At 33.4% G+C, this 20883-nt stretch overlaps 2 protein-coding genes across 2 annotated transcripts; both read right to left on the reverse strand.

The window, feature by feature from the left end:
• Window positions 1-4607: 4607 nt before the first annotated feature.
• Window positions 4608-11172, reverse strand: LOC108209945 (TOM1-like protein 5). Its single transcript, XM_017381164.2, has 10 exons — window positions 10889-11172; window positions 10582-10694; window positions 9659-9737; window positions 9386-9484; window positions 9160-9273; window positions 8278-8432; window positions 7122-7197; window positions 6821-6906; window positions 5485-5646; window positions 4608-5269 (listed from the first exon to the last, which is right to left on the reverse strand). The coding sequence occupies exons 2-10, from the start codon at window positions 10680-10682 to the stop codon at window positions 4942-4944; spliced, it is 1200 nt and encodes a 399-aa protein (XP_017236653.1). The 5' UTR covers window positions 10683-10694; window positions 10889-11172; the 3' UTR covers window positions 4608-4941.
• Window positions 11173-11844: 672 nt separating this feature from the next.
• On the reverse strand, window positions 11845-19711 carry LOC108209640 (pentatricopeptide repeat-containing protein At1g30610, chloroplastic). The gene is made up of 9 exons (XM_017380651.2): window positions 18505-19711; window positions 17293-17484; window positions 16582-16663; window positions 16013-16204; window positions 15486-15599; window positions 14586-14670; window positions 14338-14495; window positions 13470-13901; window positions 11845-12359 (listed from the first exon to the last, which is right to left on the reverse strand). The coding sequence occupies exons 1-9, from the start codon at window positions 19629-19631 to the stop codon at window positions 11976-11978; spliced, it is 2766 nt and encodes a 921-aa protein (XP_017236140.1). The 5' UTR covers window positions 19632-19711; the 3' UTR covers window positions 11845-11975.
• Window positions 19712-20883: the final 1172 nt, after the last annotated feature.

Raw genomic sequence — 20883 nt, forward strand, 5'->3', positions numbered from 1 at the left:
CAATCTTTTCTTCTTTTAGCGGTCTTTGTTCATCTTTTGCTTTTGTTCAATAAGTTCCCAATTTATTTGGGGTTTGATTGGTCTCTCCTTGTGTGAGAGTTTGATTTTGATTTTTTTTACTGTTCATCATGTCCGAGATTCTATATCTGGAGGATTTTGATGGTGTTGATTCGATGGTGAAGGTTATTATGATGATACATCTATGGTCGATTGCTCAAAACAACAGTTGGAGGATTACAATATGTATATATCTCTTCAAAAAATCGTTTGATTGCCTATCCAAGATGGAAGGATTCAACAACGATATTATTACGCGTTTGTTCAATTTCGATCATGTATGTAGATGCCGTATGACGTTTTATTATTGAATTTTATTATCCTTGTTCAAAAAAAGAAAAAAAATAATTAAGAATGGGATAATATATATAATTAATTATCAATCAATAGTTATACATAATTTGCAATTTTGATTAAATATAATTCAAGTTGTTAATAATCATCGTATTAGTTCTAGATTCGACTGTAGCTAATTTCGAATATTTCCTGCAACGTGTGAAGTCATATTAGTTATCACATATGTATGTTTCAAAAAAATCACAACGAGCTTCAAAAAAAAAAATCACAACGAATTCCCGATTAATTCTCCTTCCCTAATTTCACTTAAGCTCGATTCACGCATCTCACCCGGGCCCAACTTAATACAAAAATAAAGGGCAGGGTGAAAGTTAAAGGTGGCCATAGCGAAGCTCGCCACGTATGTACCCGACTGACAATATAAAATTGAAGTGGGGACATGGATTGGCTCGTGACAAGAAATTCGTCGCCTTTCTACTGTAGTTTTGCAGTTGTCACATGTTCCCCCGTATATGCTCGACATGTGTCTTTTTTTGGCACATCTATATTTATGACTACTCTTTTTTTATTTTTTTCTACTACGTCAGTCGTTTGTCATTTCTAGATTATAGCATTATGTTTTATGAATTTTGTTATTTTCTCTTTGTTTTTTGAATTAATTGTAGATCAATAAAAAATTTTATTAATTTTGGATGGTTCGAGTCATAATTTTATACAGTAAACTTTATTGACTGATATATTTTCTTATGTACAATAATAAATTGCTGAATTCTGAAGATTGTTATAAAAAGAAATTCAAACTCATCTTATTAAATTCTATGATCGATATAATTTTATATCGATCTGTTATGTATTTTATACTAAAGTCAATGGTTAACTTATGATATTAACATTCACCTTCTATTTTAAAACTGAAAATAATTAAGCTCTAGTCGAGCCATACAAGTCTCGTAGTCAAGTACAGTAATCTTGATTTTATTTATTGTCCATTGACCAACGGTGTTACAAAATATTCTATTTCAGTGCATTTTTATTTTTCTTAACTAAACTGAAAAGAAATAGCGTTGACATGTGTCCATATGGCATAGTCCTGTAATTCTGCTCTTAGATTTTTTTTCTTAGTTTTGTATAAGAAGTTATATATTGTTAATATAATCATTTTTCTTAATAAATACATGTTTAACATGTACATAAAAGCAAAGACATACGAGAAACATGGCGATGGCGGTAAAACTAAATTTAAAATTGAATTAAAATATAGAAAGAGGGTCCATTTAGAAAATTCAAATGATACGGGTGTCGCAATCTAAATTAAAATGAAGTTCATTTCCGCCAAACTTGTTCACGGTCTTCACCTAACATATGTCGACTTCCGAGTGTCTTGTCCCAATCTAATTTCGTAAATCACGGGTCCACATTTTCTCAAAACTCTTGGTTTGCGTTTTTGAGTAATTTGATTAAGAAATATTAACTAAGCGGTTTTTATTTTTCAATAAGTTGATAAGGAAACACTATCCAAAACAAAGAAACAAAAAGAGAAAGGACGAGGGCTATTATCTATAAAACTACTTTATAAATCACGCTTTGTAGCAATACTATTATATTTCTTATATATATATATATATATAAAATATTTTTTTATTTTAAAAAACTTAAAATTATATTTTAAAAAAGATTATATATACTTTACAATGATATAGTTTTAATAATTTTCAGTTATACTATATATAAGGGATAAATTTTATGGAGACCACGTTTTCATTGGAGACTTGAAGACTGCTTATGTACTTCAACTAAAATACTCTATAAAAACATTGCAAAACATATTATTTTTCGAATCATATTCTTCAAAGATCATTATTTTATTGACGATCTTGCAAATTTTATACATTTGGCAAATAAAACATTAAAAAACATATTATTTTACAAAACTATGTTTAGTGTGCAGAACATTTGTTAATCTTGCAGAACATACATGTCTGGCTTATTTAGCATAAATAATTTTCAACATTTTCAATGAAATAGTGATATTTATAGAATGTATTTCGCAAAACAATATATTTTGTAGTGTTTTAATTGCAGAATATAAGTGGTCTCTAGGGTCTCCGATGAAAACGTGATTTCCATAAAACTTTTTTCATATATATATGTGTGTGTATATATATATATTTTAATTAATTTAATTATTAAAAGTCAAAACATGATAATTTATTTATTTATTGTTCATTCTATATGGATTCGAAGGAAAACGAGCATGACACGACAACATGAGACCATACTCCATATTGTGATCAGAAATTAGCATTTTTGATTTAAAACACGAAATATTTCCTCATTTTTAACTTGTAACGATATGTATACATGTGAACATTTGTATAGAAGCTGTTTAGCTAGATTTATTTTTCGGAAATAAACGGCTTATTTCTAGAAAAAAGTATACCAAACATTACATTTTCTGAAATAAATTTTTATTTTTCTGTCAACGAATACGTAACATTCCTTTAATATTTATGTTCCAAAAAATTATAAAAAAAATTCTTTTTTAGAAGAAAATAAGTGCTTATTCTTTTAAGAAAGCTGTTAGCCAAACTAGCATAGTGCGGAAGAGTAATGTTATTTTCCCCAGGAGGCCTAGACCAATTGATGCCATATTGGGCCTGGGCCGAACAAGTGAGTAGAAACTAGGGGTCGTAAGAGCAAGTCCAACAGAACCTTGCTGAAACCCTAAATATAATATAAAAAATTATGTCTCAGTAGTTTAGGACATATTCAACTAACTTCAACTCCAACAATTTGTCTTATTTTCTCTATATGTTTCATATTTTATTATTAAAAGTTTATTTTCATCATTAAAATATAATATAAAGTAGAGAGAGAAAGAGAGTGTTGATTAGAATTTATTATAAAATATGGGATAGGGCTTGAAAGATTTGTCCTAGTGATATAAGGCATCACTAGGACATTGTTGGAGCAGTCTTTTTGAACAAATACCCTAAATTTTAACTTAGGACATCAATTTGAGGCACTCTTGGACTTGCTCTTATAAAAATAAATTTCCGGCTTATTATAACATGTAAATATGTAATCACGTAAAATAAACTCAAAAGTGACCATTTACACCAACTGTCTTTAGGACGTGACTCAACCATCATATCTTTCTAGCAGAAATTTAAAAATTGAAAATTCTATAACCATATATAGAATCAAGTTCTATGGAGTACAAAAAATATTGGAGTATTGGAGTACAAGATTGATACAATATAATCTAGTCATTTAAATCTTAATTTTTTTGTTCTACAATATTTGTAAACATCCGACAACTTGTAGATTATGTTCTACAACATAAACATTGTAATCAAAAGATAGAACAATTACTTTTATAAATCGTAGGACATTATGTTCTGCAATATAACTTTTAAGCAGAACAATAATCTTAATGCTTTTTAAAGTTGAAAGATATTAATGATTATTTGATTATTATGTTTAATACTACTTATAAATGATAAGTTATATATGAATTTGGATAATCAGAGATATTATTTATGATTAAACTAAAAAAATTATGATTTTGTACTCCAATACTCCAATGTTTTTATGTACTCCATAGAACTTAACTCACCATATATAATCTTAAGACAGAGGTATATTCAAAAAACTGCATCGCTGTAGATCCACGTCAAACAATCATGTATTAGCCAAAAAAAAAAAAAAAACCCTTCTTGCTTCCTAGGTGCTTATTTAAAAATGTCTTTCTAAATATTTATTCATTTATTATCGACTTAGGGTTGTAATACTACCTCCATCCCAAATTAGATGACCCCGTTGATTTTGGGCACGTAACTTTAGGTGCATTGACCGTTTACTTTCAAAATTTATTTTTTTATTTTTTCTTTTGTAAATGAAAATTTTACATTTTAATTTTTATTTACAAAAATAAAATTTTAAAAATAAGTCATGTAACTATACGGTCAATGAACCTTAAATTGTGTGCCCAAAGTCAACGGGGACATCTAATTTGGGATGGAGGGAGTACTATACTAAGTCATAACACATAACCATACCCAATTTTTGCATATTAACGTCCTTCTTAAGTTGGAATTTCAATATCTACCTAAACAAATTCCAACAAGAAGCCGCATATGCCTAAATGTGATCCCATGCATTAAAATGCCCAGCTGTTTGAATGTCCTGGAGAACTTTTTCCACAAAATGAAAATGCAGTAAAATGACCAACACCCCGAAAAGACGAAACCTTTTGAAGTAATTACAGATATATAATGCACTCAAAGGCAAACACATTAACTGAATCTCTGGCCATCACATAAACAAGTAAAATCCCACAACTGGAGTATACTCTGTATATACCAAACTTCGACCCCCTAAAACCAAAGTACATAAGCAAGAGCAACATCCAAGACCCTTTAAGCAGTACCATACTGCAGTAAACATCCTCTACCTATTCTGAAAAGAAAACACCGAAACTTCTCATATTTGAAACCTTTACCTGTATCATCAGCAATGAAACACCATAGCTGTAGAAATAAAACCAAACCCCACCCCCCCTAGTACTCGAACTCGGCACCTTAATCAGTCATTAGAATCTAGACTTTCACTGTGAGAGCTGCTGGCACTTCTACTATGTATCGACAGGCCTCGGACATGACCTGCAAGAGTAGAGCCATCAGACTTGTTCTCCTGGAAAAACTTCTCTCTCTCAACATGTTTTGCAGGTGGTGGTGGAATGCTAACAGCTGGCACAGCTGGTCGAAATGCGAGGGGTTCTTGCTTTGGCTCCACACTCAGTGGCCGTATAAGTGGACGGTGAAGCCTATCAGAAGCTCCAAGCATACCTATGGTTCGGTTTATTTGCGGGTTTTCATCTTCAGGCTGTACACAAGCTTTTCCTTTCCGTATCCTGTCATATGTATGTCAGTTATTTGTTAGGCCCCATACTTTAGAATATTTAACGAGCCAAGTCGCAAACTATTTCGATTTCAGAAACAAAATTTGGAAGCAGGTATCAATTTGAAGTTAGATTTCGACAAACTCCTTTTTGAAGTACTGAATTTGATCGTTAATAATTAGCTGGCATCAATTTAAAATTATCAGAACCAAATCAAATGTACAGACCTCCGGAAAAGCTGTTCGGCTTCCTCTTCTTCCTCCACCTCTTCTTGATTAAGTTGGTTTATAGTAGGGGTTGGCCTATCGGAGATAAGTGCATCATGTCTGGTAAGAAGTTTCTGTAGCTGGTCATTTAGCTCAACTGCTTCTGACACCACCTTCTCATCACTAGATACATAGACGGGATCAATTTTTCAGTTAAAGAACAAGCGGGATATGTTCTTGCAGGAATTAACAGCTCCAGTTTAAACAGATCTCACCAATAAAATAATAAAGGAGCAGCAAAATATTGCTGCAAAAACTCACATGATAGAATAAGCTAATTCCGATGGGAACTTGCCAATATTAACTAAAATACATCTCAAGCATCAGAAAATATACATAGGAAACAAAGAAATTGTATATAGGGAACGACCAGAATCCTGAACCCTGTACATTTAACATAGTTACAATGAAATCTGTTCTCTCTCTGTTTTTTTTTTCTAATGGTACTCTTATTGTAACTCTTTTCTATCAGTAATGGAAAGAAATAGATTGAAGTTCTTTTGAATTACAATTCTAAGTGGACCCTCACGGGTGCCTACATCCCAGTATCCCACTTCTGAGGTCTAAATCCACTTCTGCTGATTTTTCAAGCGGCATTAGCTTCCAGTGTAGGCTCTACGCCTCTACCTGTCAGCCATAACCTTTACACAAGACACTTGGGCCTTGTTGCTCTAATGCAAACCACTAAATAGCTAGACCAATATATCAGAATCCAAAGACTACCCCCTGAGGGGTGACAACTCCGCTGATAAAATAAATATATCACAATTTCTCAGGTTGAAATAATACAATATCTAATTGTTCCTTGGAAGCTCCATATATGCTAAGAATAAGCATTTCACTTCTAGCACTAGATTATAAATGTCGGCTTTTGCTGTCACTCCATTTACTTGATAAAAATAAAAAAGCATATTGCTGTCTTTGTTCAGATGTGCTGACTGATTTCACTACAGTCGAATAGATGCAGCAACAGATCCCGAGTACGTAGGTTCTTTCTCATTCCTCAACAAAAATATTTACATATGATTCAATTTTGAAGTACGTAACAATATGCGGCTTGAAAGAATACTAAAAAAAGTGATGCTTTTAACTTGGCATAAAAACAAAAAGAATCCTTTCAGCAAAATATATGATATTAACGTGCCTCCAGGAACAGATAATAAGAAGATAGTATCCTAAGATGTCTGCATTGGGTCAAATATGATTTTTGTGCTCAAAGTACATGCAATTTTTTTTAAAAAAAAGCTATTGCACATTATATGCTTTTTTGTAAATATAAAAGATAAGGCAACCTTACCGAGAAGTCATAGCAAGATGCATTACTCGCTGCTTCTGGAAGGAACACTGCTCTACAAGATCAAGAGTAAACTCATCTTTTGCTCCCTGCAAGAATATAATTTTAGATATTAAAATCATTCTTAGCTATGTTGATTGTTGAAACTATAAGAAGTTAGGTCTGCTAGGCTGATGCCTTATCAAGGATGCGGATGCAAATATGATGTTATCAACATTACATAATAAAAAAATGACCACGAGTATTTCCACTAGAAAATATATCAACACTACACATTCACAAACTCATCAATGAAATGACATACCTCAGGATTCTTTTTATCGACAGCATCAAGGACCTCCTTCAAAACCTCTAGTGCCGCACCTGCCTTCTTGATAATACTGATGGAAAAAGAAAAATGAAAGAGCTACATTACAAACGCATGTAGAGCAAGCTCTTCCCTCCATTAGATTTCCACATATGCTTTTACAAACAGTAACAATAGTATTAGGAATAAAATTTCAAAGAAAAATGGTTAAGCTTTGCCTTCCCGCAAAATTTTACGAATATGGATCGTACTTTAACACATCTATCACTTAAATTTGGTCATAATTCAAGTACATGGGTTACACAACAATTATGGAAGTATTCTAGCTCAAGTATATACATAGTCAAGTACATGGGTTACACACACATGCACAAGAAAAGACTATAGAGTTCTCGAAATTCACCACCCTACAGGAAGGCATGTTGAAAAGTGAAATACTTGGCTACAAACAAAAATCAATTGTCATTGTCAAGAAAAGCATATCTATAGATGCAACGTTTCCCTCTTCTTTGCAAAATTAGGTTAAGACACAAAATAGATCCATGAATTGTGAAGTATATCAAAAATTTACAAGTTTAACTTCAATTTTGTTTGGCAAATCAACTGGGTGTCTATCAAATAACTACATATTATTTTCACCTTTCTTCAAAAAATTTGTTGCTGAAGTGATAATTCTTAAAAAATTAGGTAGGAAAGAAAACTAATGGTCTGGAATAAGTATCGGGGTAGAGGTAAGAAATAACTACATCCCGGGATAATGATTTTAGCGAGCTGGAAACAATATGACATTGCAGAAGCAGAAGACCATGGCAACAAAACGCGATTGTGGTGGCATCAAACCATGGTAGGAAAATAAATGTCGCCTTATATTATATATAGGATTAAAATACAACATTAAATACCTTCTGCATGCATATATGTACATATCGATATCCAGATGTTTAGATTGACACCTAAGGGCATATTGTGAGACGTGTCATTATGTAAGACAGGTAATGCTTTCTTCAGCAGTGTTTACCATTTAGCTGCCACAAAAAATCTGACCTTGTTTATAAATGGGCCACTACCGTAATGAAAGTCGAAATATGTCCTTTTGTGACAAAGAAAGTGATTTTAATCACACAAAGTTAAGCGTAAGCACCACATCAGTTACCTGGATTCAGGGATGACAGGAGGCTCTGGCTGTGGCACATTTCTTTCTTGTCCTGACGACGCATGTTCAACATTAATCAGCTTATTTTGATTTGCATTAGAGGATGGAGGATTATTTGCTGCAGTAGACCTTTGAGGGAACTGTACTCCTGCACTCTGAAAAATCATAAGTCAGTGGTTGATGGCTTATATATCCTTCAAACTGGCCACAGTATTTTTAATGTTAATATATGTTGTCAAAAATGGAAAGAAAAAAAAAACATAAATGAGACAGTTGTAGTTACTTGAACCAACCAAAAAAATGAAATTCTAATTGTAGGCGCAAGTAATACATCATTTATTATCTTTTTGTTCAACCTGATTCTAATAACAAAAGCTTTTAAAGTGTGTACTTGAATTATTAAAGAATTGAGCAAGTAGAAAGAGTGTGAGTGTGTGTTTCTGTGTGTATCTCACACCAGAAAATTTATAAAGTGTAACAAGGAACTTATATTAATCGAGACGAGAAATAAGAAAGAGGCCAAGACTTGATGATGTCTTTTGCTTTTGGTTTACCACATTAACTAGACTTTAATGGTTTTTTATCTTGTAAAATTGTTTCCACACAGGATCTGTATATGATTAATTTGTAGTTACACATGCCCACATATTTAACACGTGTGGGAGGCTTGGAGTAGTATATTTATGAGGGGAAAGAAGGTAACGTAGTAGGTGGTAGTTCAGGGACTTTGTTGTGCATCTACTAGGCAAATATATAAGCAAATCTTGCTTATGTATGGGCAACATACAAGATTTGCAAAATGAAGAAAATTCATCCCTTTGCTGGGACTTCGTACTATACTCTATACAGTATGTAACCAAAAAGCTAAATATCGGCACCTACCACCAAATCATAATATGCTGAATAATATTGTGGGAACTTCCCAGCTGCTCCACCAAGAGACGTTTGTGTTGCATCTAGAAGAAGAAATATCTTCTCTCGCACCGGTTGGTCTGACTGTTACAGAAAAAAATAAATCAGGGGTAAATAAGAAGGTTAAAAGATTTTTGTTAAAACAAAATGTGACAATAGAAACAATCAATCATCTGAAGTGGAGAATCTATTGAACCTTTTTCTTAACTATTTTCACCAGTGTGGAAAGAAGTCCCGTATCAATCACTTGCTTATGAATTGGTTCTCCAATATTATTCATCAAGACTTCCAGTAACTGCAAACTCAAAAAAATACATTGACCACATGCATGGAGGAATTTCATGATCTTGTAGCAAGGTTCTAGAGTATAGACTGATAGATGCCAAAAATGGGCTCATTCAAAAAATATCAATATAATAATATCTTTATTTACATAATTGGGCGGAGAATCAGGTAATAGAGTACTTACTGTAACAGCAAATAGCTGTGTATTCACATTCTTACTTCCCACGCGCTTTTTGATACTTTTAATGACATCTTTTGCTTGCCTGTAAATTTTGATCAAGAGGAAATTCGATTCTAGAAATTACAGCAACAATAACGCAAGGCAGTACAGGACAACAATAATATGTCAATTCCTGGTCAATAAATTTCTTTCGTGGATAGTAAGAAAAGGTGAAAGTTTAGTCGGTAGGGCCATGTGCAATGTTTATTTGATTACATGATATATAATTTGAAGGTGCAGCGATAAGTCTGTTTTCAGATAGGAAGCCAGATTAGAAAATACAAATGACTAATAACATAATCTCACGTGTAGACCTCGTACTTTCTCGTTCTTTATTTGTCTTATATCAAATTATCAATCACATAGGTAGACCTAGATATGGACATAGTCAGCAATAAATATAACTATGAGTAACACCTTTTTGACTCTTACGAGTTGGCGCCGCAAAGAAAAATATAAGGCATTGTCCATTGGGCAAGGTAGAAGCACTTAGTTCATAATAGGCAGACGTGGGGGTCGGGGGAGACACATATACATACATATCTGTGTGTGATATCAGACAAAAACCCAATACACGTAAAATATTAGATCATAAATGTCCAATTATAAACCACAAATAACTTCGATTAATCAAAAAAGGCTAGCCAAATCATCATTTAGCACATGATCAATCAATTGTAGATTACTGCACGTCATGATTTAACACGCACACATTAGCACGTATATAGCACTACATCAGCATATGTAATCCCAGGCAAATACCATATACATATCAAGTACATATTTGTCGAGTTCTAAACCTCAATAACAGAAAACCATCATATAACATGACTACAAATGATCAAGCAATTTATCAACACAAAAAGCCTCAGAGCTCAAAATAATACCTATGATCCTTTGCAACCAATTCACAAATCTCAATACTTTTAGTCCAATCAACTTCAGTCAGCTTATCACTTGTTGCAGCACTAACTAACTCGGCAGCCATTTCACCTTACTCCTGAAGATAAACATCAAAACCCAATTCAAAGAAAATCTCAAAACCCCTATAAAATCACGAAATTAGATCTCAATTTACAAACCCTTTAACCAAATTAAACACTACCCTCCATCAGAAACACAAAACCCATCAAGATTTTACATAAAGGTTTCTATCTTCATCATATATCAAGAAATCTAATAAACCCCATTTACCTTATTTCATGGACAACTCAATCAGCTTACCACCAAATCCAGTAAAACTTGAAGCCAAAGAAACACAGTAAAAAAACAGTAAATTACAAAGAGAGGGTAGGCTCGAATTTCAATACAATGGATCTGAAAACAATGGGTGTTTTGAGTTCAAGGTTGATATATCTTTTGACAGCTAGTTGTTTACAGAGAATGAGTTGTTTGGCCGAGAGAGAGAGAGAGTTATGAGAGAGAAAAAGAAAGACAGGGGTCAGACAGCTTAGCACAGACTAATGATGCTTTAGTTTAAGGATATTTTACTATGTTTGTGAGTACAAGATCTAATTATTTATTTAATTTTAATTTAATATTGATATTATTCCCAAATTAATTTATTACTCCATTTTTGTGTTAGATGAAAATGACATAACTCTGTTTTGGATTTATCACTTTATCTTTATCTCTAGGGCCACCTGAGTCAACACGTGCCTACTTTGCTTTCTCCCATCTGCTTGGATTTTTAATAAATTTGGAACATAAAGTAACTTAAATTAATACATCTATTATTTAACATGCTGTGTTGTTCACTTGTGTATGTATTCTTCGAATCTTTACACGTACATATACACATTATTGACGAGATTTTTTATTTTTTTGGAATACAAAATACTTATAAAACTATTATTTAGAGTGTTGAATATAATTATTTCAACCGACTCTGAAAAATCCGCATTGCTTTATTCTGGATTATACTAGTATTATTTTTGGCTTTGTTACATACCCTCAACTTTTTCAAAGAAACAATTAAAATTGGCCAAAATGTAACCGCATGTTAAATACAGGAAATGATCATCCAACTTGGTGGAGGATCGGCAGATTTACATACAAGAATCGTCCAAATGTTGCCTAACGGTACTAATTTTGATAAATTACTATCATATATAATAATTAAGTTATTTTGACTGATGGTATATTCACTCTGATCCACAATTAACATTTACACATGTACTTGTTACACGTTACACTACATTGATAACTGATTAGTTGATCATAAGCAAATACATGATTGAATGTTACAGGAGTGCCCACCTACAATTATCAAGAAATTACCTCAGACACAGGTCATTCTAGCTTCTAATGATTGATCAAAATCATCTACTTTCATATGTTTTCTCAAAAATTCTCTACAAGCAAAGCTTAGATTCTCAAGTATTATGTTAGGGGAGTCACTTCTAGTATATACATTGCTGATTTCATGTACCAAGCCTACAAGATTCTCCTTTTGTAGACGATGAGAATTTTCCTTGAAAAACAGCAACCATGATTTCTGGGAAAATTCTGGCAAATCGCTCGAGGGATGATTTGTAACACAAGCAAAAGCAGCACTGTAGTCTTTCTGCTCCAATTTTAAGCAAAACATCTGCTTAACAAGAACTGGTGGTGGCAGACGATCAGCTTCGCCCAAGTGCTTCCAAGTTGTTTCCAGCAGCTCCATCTAAATATTTCCATGCATAAAATTAGTAGCAGATAAAACATGATGACCACAAATTGGAAGGAATTAGACTATTTTTTACTAATTGCGATGAGAGTTGTAAACTTGTAATAGTGGTTCACATAATTTGTGTTCAATAGCAAGGAACTGGTATATGTATAACTGTCAGTGTGATCCAGAAAATCAAAAGCCACTTTTGCCTATTTGATTCCAGTAAATCAATGAGAAAATAACCCCACTGATATTACTTTTAACTTTTTGTTCATGAGCTGATGAGCAAGGATAGTTGAAGATCTTAATCAAATGGAACTTTAATACATCAGTGTGACTTTATATGTTAATATAGGCACGAAGGTTATTGGATCAGATGCACGATCATAGTAAAGGCTTGGCTGCAATTTGCATGAAACATAAAAAATCACATAAAAGTACAAAATGCGAGACATGTAGAAACTTCTAGTGTTGTGAGCCTTGGACAGTGGATCACAAATGGAAGGAAACTGTAATGTGATTGGAAGGGTTCGCATTACACAGTCAAGTTTTTTCCAATAACATAACACTAAGAGATTTAAAATTTCAATATATGAAGTGGCATTATTGGGATTGAGGGACCAAATTTAACCCCCCACTAGATTATATAGTCTGGTAATGAATCTGCAAACCCTTCAAAGCTTTTCTCCAAGTAGGGGACAATTAGGGTATTCCAGTTTGTTACTGATCCTACAGCACATTTATTGCCAGTTACATAAACATGTAAACAGCTCAAATAAATTAATATGAATGATTTCACTGATTTCAAGCAATCCAATCATATCACCAATGTGTGAAGAGAGAGACTCATATAACCAATGTTCTGTAGCAGGTTAAATGAGGACTGAAATTAAAAGCCGCTATGTATATCATGCTTTCTCCCTCACAGTTAGCAAGATCAGTGTTTCCACCATTAAAATTGACTAAAGTACGACTTAAAAATTAAGAGGTGAGAGTTTACCCCTTTGTTTTTATATAAAAATATGTTTTCCTTAAAAAATTAAAGCTTGTAGACAGTGCAGCAGAAAAAGGAAAAAAGAAATGCAAAACATGCAGAACGCATGATGAGTGAATTAGTTATACCTTCCCCGCCCTGCAGGCATCCAGTATGATCCGAAGATGACGCTTTGCGTTGAAGTGATACTCGTGTTGCAGCATTCTTCTGTAAATAAATTCTAGATCATCCCATCTCTGCTGAATCGTGCAAGCATCTAGCATCAAGTTAAACGTATAATTATCGGGTATAACTCTGTCCTTGTAATCTGATTTACTGCTAATATGATTGCCACTTTCAAGTAATTTCTGGAACAACCCTATAGCTTCTTCAAACATCTCATGATCCAGGTAAGCTTTCAACATGATATTACATGTCACCAAATTCGGGGAGCAAAACTTGTGCATGTGCTTGAAGATGTAAACTCCATCTTGAATATTTCCAGAATCCAAACAGGCCTGTATTAAGCCTGTGTATGTTACCACTAGAGGTTTACTTGCAACTTTACATATTTTGTCAATCTGCAATGAAAATTTTAAGCCCTTAAGATAATTCCTCAGATGTGATGAAAAGAACGGGAGACGGGAAGGTATTACATGGAAAAATCACAAAATAAAACAAAATAAAACATGGAATTATTTAATTATATCGTAATGCACTTGACATGATTCCTTTTTTTTTTTTAAATTTCCTGAGGTAGAAAATTGGACTCGGACAGGAATAGAGCAACCCTGAGGTTATTCCTCAAGGCTGTAGCCTTTTCGTCCACTCTGTAGAGTTAAATCGGTGTAATTCAGCCATTGATGTGGCTTTTCAACTTCCAAGCTGAGGATTTCATCAACAAACCAGAAGCATAACCTCTACAAGAATGCAATACATTCTTATACTCAAAAAGGCCACAAGTGGTACTCTAATACAAAAAATATGCATGCATGCTTCAATCTTAAATGGACCTACTTGCATTAATGCCTCTTGGCACCTCCCTGCACTGCAGAGGCCTCGAGCAAGATCATAATAAAGGCCACTGGTACCAATTATCCCTCTTCCTTCCATCTCTTTGACAACCCGTACAGCCAGATCTATGTTTCCTTCTTTCCAATGGGTATTCACAAGAACTACATAAGAAAATAAGTAATAATCATAAATATTGTCCATCAGAAACTTGTGCAACAGTATATCTGAAGAAAGGAGGTTCATTAGATTACCTTTATATGTCAAAGCATTAGCTGATTTATGAATTTTCTTGAAAAATTCATGCACCAAGTTGTACTTACCACATGCTAACATTACCTGCACCAATTTGTCCCCTATCAGTACAACTGTACAAGTCAGGCTGTGAATTTAGTTATTTGAACAGTGACAAATGACTGTGCATTACTTTCTACAGTTAATGCTGTAACAGGCGTTATTACTTAAAATAATCCTCTAGCTCCTTGCATCAGTCACCAACACAGTTATTCACAAGTATTTGATAGCAACAAGTTTCTATTAACTAATGTACAAACTTGTTAACATACATGTAATTGTGCAATAGATTTTTATTAAAGATAACAGCTTCATGTATATATTCATATTAGCTTTAAATTAATAAGACTTGGGTATATAAAAATCTAATATTGTCACTCCCATTCTCCATCAAGTCCAATTTGTTATCGGGGCATTCTCAACTCAAACCATTACGTTAAATACTATGTCAGAATTAACAACATACGTACTTAACGACATACGGAGACTAAATATGATATATAATTCTGTTTGAGCTCTTTGCTTCTTTTTTTATTAGTTGGCATTTTTCCAGTAGTGGGCACGTCACTGCACAGTACAAAAGACCCGAACAAAGTATGTGAGTTCTATATTCTGCTACACTGCTAAAATTTTATACCACAACACGGTAAGAAAGTTAACAACATGCTGAAAAGTTTCCTTCTTTTTTCACTAATTAAAAAATGATCAGGTTTCAGAGAAGGAAACCTGAACAGCTGGGAAATATTTACAAAATTGTAAGTTTGTTACCAATGCTTTAACAACAAAAGGAAATTCATATTTCACAAAAGGAAACATCTCTTACATGACAGGAACTAAAATAAACACATGAACAGATGTACCTCCATAATGAGCCCATAAGTTGTGGTAGTAGGCTGTTGGCCCTCTTCCTTCAGCTGCTGCAGCACCCAAAATGCACCTTCCCACTTTTTGCGTTGCACACATGCATTAAGGACCTACATTATAAACAAGTATAATCTTCAGATTTAATTCCAAAATGTGTTTTCAAGGAAGGAAATATCAGTAGCTAGAGAAGTTTACAGGCCACAAATTCCTATGGCAAGAACCTTTAATTGTTTATTTTGTTCCCCGTCTTCGTAAAAGCTCCCAACTAATTTAAATTGATCTTATAAAGGACACCTTCTTGTAGTGGTACCAATCACAAAGATACTTACTTGAATGGCAAAATATTCTTACTAAGCCTGGTTCCAATTAACAATATCCGTGGATTATAAAATAAATGTGTTAAAAACCTCAAGTGGCAGCCTACGTAGCTGCTACTTCATGTTGCAATACCAAACAGATATTCAACAAATAAAAATATTATACTATTGAATTAAATAATAATTACTAGGCCAGGAATACTCACAGCATTGAAAACAACTATATCTGGTTTCAATCGGGGGTCCCACTTCCCAATGACCCCAGTTTCAAATTTCTTTTTTGGAGAAGACTGCATGCTATCAATCACATCAAAAAGTTCCTTTAAATGTCCTGCTTGTCCAAGAGTGACAGCAATACAGTGATAGGCCACAATGTCAGGATATGTGGACATCTGTTTCTGTGAAAGTAAAAAATTGAACACAAGCAAAAATAGTTAGTTGATGAATTATATATCTCCAAAATTCGGGTGAACATGCTGACATACAATTCTATTTTATTACATTAGTTTTTCCTGTAATATAAATATAAGATAAAAGCTAATTGGCATGATAAGAATAATATTAGTTTGTGATTTTTGTTTAGTGAGTCCTGTCTTCTGTTATGAATAGTAGGTGTTAATCTTACATTTTGTATCCGGCGACTGAGGACTGGAGGGTGGAAGATTGCACTAGGGTGGATCTCAAAACATATGAAAGATCGCCATCCATGCCATTGATAAAAGTGTAAGGAGCATGCTTTGTTATAACTATATTTCTATAATTGAACAACCCTTACCTGCATCGTGTAAAATAAATTGAGTGCCTCCACAGGCCGCCTAGCCTTTCCAAGTGCATCAAGGGCAGCTGTGTAAATAAACCTGGGTAGGACGAATGTCTAGTTAAAGATAAGCGTGAAGCTGTTGACACTTAAGGACTATTTGGAGTCGATACAATATTTATGAAGCGGAGAGAGGTAAAAGAATAATGATTACATTCCATGAAACTAAGCATGACACTTGCTAGCAAAGATCTGTGTGCAAGATTGAGAAAGAGCAGATACTTTATAAGATGAACTTTTGTTTTAATGTGAAACTTCTGTTTTAGCAAAACTTTGTTGTAAATAAAGGCTGATGCAGGACAAGCCTGATCAGTTAGGATTTAATTCCACAAATTTTGGCCTATTTGTCTTAACTTATAAGATCAAATAAAAGAACGCTATATAGATAGATAATATTTTGACTTTTGGTTCATTTCTTTGTAAATCTTCTCTCTTAGATTATCATATTAACTATCTTTCAAAATTTGAGTTGCTTTGGAAAACCCTCCCCACCAATGGCTACACCCCTGCAGGTACTGCACCCTGCCAACCATCTTTCAATACCACATTTATGTCATATGCAGAGCTGGCTTTGGCGCAGATCTTGTCTGCCTATAGCCAGCACCCCGGGTCATATTCTTGTCCTTGAGAGAACAAAACAGAAAAAGAAGAAAGGTATGTAGAATGTACCTTAATTTGTGAGATTTGAAGCGTTCTCGAGCCTGAATCCACTCAATGACTTGTAGCACCCGTCTCCAGTTTCCAAATTTGCCTAATATCTGAATAACCCTCAGCATTGAGTGATCTGCAAATCTAATCTTTGCACTTCTCATGATCTTCGAGAACATCCACTCAGGCATGTCAATGTCTGCACCATTTAAACTGTCAAAGTAACCATCTTTATTACATGACAAAAAAAACAAATTACCTCTAAAACAGAAAATCATATTAGTTTTTTTTTTTTTGAAAAGAAAAACCATATTAGTTTTATATAATATATAACAATAAAAAAATTCTATCTCAACCACACACTTGACACTTGCACCTATAGCATCTCAACCTCTAAACCAAACAGTCTTTGATGATTAGATAACACAGATTATAACAGCACTGAAAGTCAAATGCCAATTATACAATTAAATTAATTAATGAGGAGGCCTAGTGAATGTGTGCCCCTCAAATCAGGTAGCCCGCTATGTGCCAATATCATTTGAGGAGCTCAAAGAAAGTAGAAGTGCTAGAAAGTCTACACACATGATACCGGAATTATACTTGGAACTTTCTAAATATAGCTTCCCATATTTGTCGCATCTCGCATGCATATATGTATAGAATTATAGAAGAAGAGAATTTTATGTGCATATGAATTTAAGTTGTAATATAGTTTTGAAATGCCAAGAGAACTCCTTTATGTTCGAGGATCAGATTTTCAGACATGCTCAGATAACATACATGTACACAACTTCTTCATGTAGCAATCATTTGTCAATCTTTAAACTCATACACATTCTATGCTTAACAAGAAGTATAGATGATGCATTTGATTATGTGCAAAATTACCCCCGAGTCTGAAACTAGTAAACCTGAAAGATGAAATAAGATGTGCATACAAATGAACTTAATCGAGACTAATGTTTACAGTAGATACCTTAAAATATCCGGAGAAATAAACTAAGACACACAGCACAATATAGAACTATAGTTTTACTTGTATCTATCTTTGATAATTTAACAAGAGATTACTTCTTGTAAGAGACAGACATACACAAGCTTAGACAAACTAGCAAGCTGCAAATAAAATTTCAAAACATGCTCATAGTTTTTTAATCACAATTGTTGGATTTCAAATGGACCATTTTTCTAGGGCTGAGATTATTATGTAACGAAGTCAAAATCGAGTACCTCTTTGCTAATTTCTGAATTCTCTCCTCCATATCTACCCGTGAAACAGGTGGCTTGTCATCAATATAATTATACTCCTCTAATGCCCTAAAGGCTGCTCTATCTGTCCCACCACTGTCCTCGTAACCATGCTTGCCAACCCTGACTCGTCTCACATTTTGCTGTGCACTTTGAGCATAATTCTTTCCACCTTCAGTATGATCCCTTCTACTTGTCTGATAACTAGAACTTCCCCTGTATCTTTCTCCTTTATATATATCATTTTGTTGAGTTTCTCTAACACCGCCATTCTGATTATTCGTCCATCTCCCATTTCTTGATTCTCCCAAATTCCTCTCAACTTTAGTATCATCTCCACTACTTCTAAATGTCGGTTCATCTCGAACCAAACCAATGGCATTTCTCTTATTACTCTTCTCTTCAATTCCAACCCTCCTAGCACCTTCCTTCACTAGTCCACTCTTATTCTCTTGTTTCAACATTCCAACTTCCGTCCCTTCGACATCAGAATCACCTCTACTCCGTCTCAAACCACCTATATTTCCTACACTACTGTTATCCTTAAATCCCATCTTCCTTGCCCCTCCCTTCACAATCCCACTCTCAATTTTTCTCCGTTCCAGCGACACAACTTCCGACCTTCTGATATCATCACCACCTCCACTTCCCACAGACCCCAAATCCTTTCGCCCCGAACCACCAACTTCACCATCTTCAACCCTCATCTTTTTATCACTCTTTTCCAAAACCACCAAACCATTATCCTCTCCACCCTTTCTTGTTTTGCTCTTAGCTTGCTTTCTCTTATCTCTAACACTCTGAACATTCTCCATAGCTTTCAAATACTCATCAAATGATGGTTTAAACTCCAATTCTTTCTCAATCACCCCACCATCACCTGACCCTCCTTTCATGACAACACTAATTTTCCCACAATTCCCATATCCCAAGAAAACCCCAATATTCTTTTGCTCAGCTTTCTTGGTCTTCTTTACACCAAAACTAAAACTGGGAGCTTTAGAAATCAAAAACCCAGATGAAAAATTGAATTGGGGAGTATGAAAAGAGGCTAAAGATTCAACTTTTTTGATACCCATGTGGGTATTCGTATGTAATATTACAACCATCTTTCATAAGTGGCAGAGCCGGAATCGCCTTTGAGCAAAGCTGGGAATGTAAGCCTATCTCTTAACGGTGCAGAAACGACAACGTAAGTTGTAAAAATATTATTTTTAAATATATATTTTAGAAATTGATCTTTGTACGATGATGTAATTGGCACCTGGAATTATATTATTATAAATAAATAAATTTTAATAAATACGGACTACAGTCTATATTTGTCATCCTAAATTTTGAAAATGGCATGAAAACATTGCAAAATGTGTTATTTTGCAAATCATGTTCTATAAACATCATTATTTTGTTAAAAATTTTGACAATCCTAAACATTCTACAAGTTAAATATTAAAAAACACATTATTCTGCAAAACATGTTAAGTTTGTAGAACACATTTACATATTACAGAACATATGTGTTCTACTTGTCGAACATAAATGATTTTCAATATTTTTCATGAAATATATTTACAGAATGTATTTCACAAAATAACAAGTTTTATACATTTTGCAATATTTTTATGTCGCTCTATAGTTGCAGAACATACGTGATCTACAGTACGGTAAATATGTGGACTACATCGAACTTAACTCATACATATATTACGTAATATTGAAATATTACTATTAGTATTAATATATGTCAATTTGGTGTTATGTATGAATAATTTATTAACATAAAAATAATTATCTTTCTTAAATGAAAGTTCGTAAAATCGTAATTCTTGTAAGAGTGACCACTGTGTAGTGTGTATCACGTGAGAATGACATATATTTTTTGCTAAATATTTTAGAGTTTGGACTTTGTAATCAAAAAATTATATAAATTTAGATATTTCGATGTCAATATATTTCGAATTTCATGTAAAATAGATAAATTTTTTTAGAAATAACAACTTATTTTTAGAGAAAAATACATAAAATTCTACTTTTTTAAGCAAATCGTTCTTTCTTTGTCAAACAACGAATATAAAACAAATATTTAACATTTCTATCTAAATAAATTTAAAAAATGAATAAAGACTAATTTTATAATAAATTAGTTGCAAGCGTCAGTTAAGCAATCTGATCAATCTAACACTATTACACAGCTTTCCTACCTTTACACATGGTAAATAAGTGGTTCTCTTCTTTTTCAAACATTTTATTAATTTTTTTATTTTTCACTTTACTCCACTTTAGTTGTATAAATAAATAAAAACACTTTTAACAAATTATTTTTCTTTTCTTTTTCAAACACTTTATTAACTTATTTATTTT

This window comes from Daucus carota, chromosome 2 (genome assembly GCF_001625215.2).
Source record: "Daucus carota subsp. sativus chromosome 2, DH1 v3.0, whole genome shotgun sequence".
Lineage (NCBI taxonomy): Eukaryota > Viridiplantae > Streptophyta > Magnoliopsida > Apiales > Apiaceae > Daucus > Daucus carota.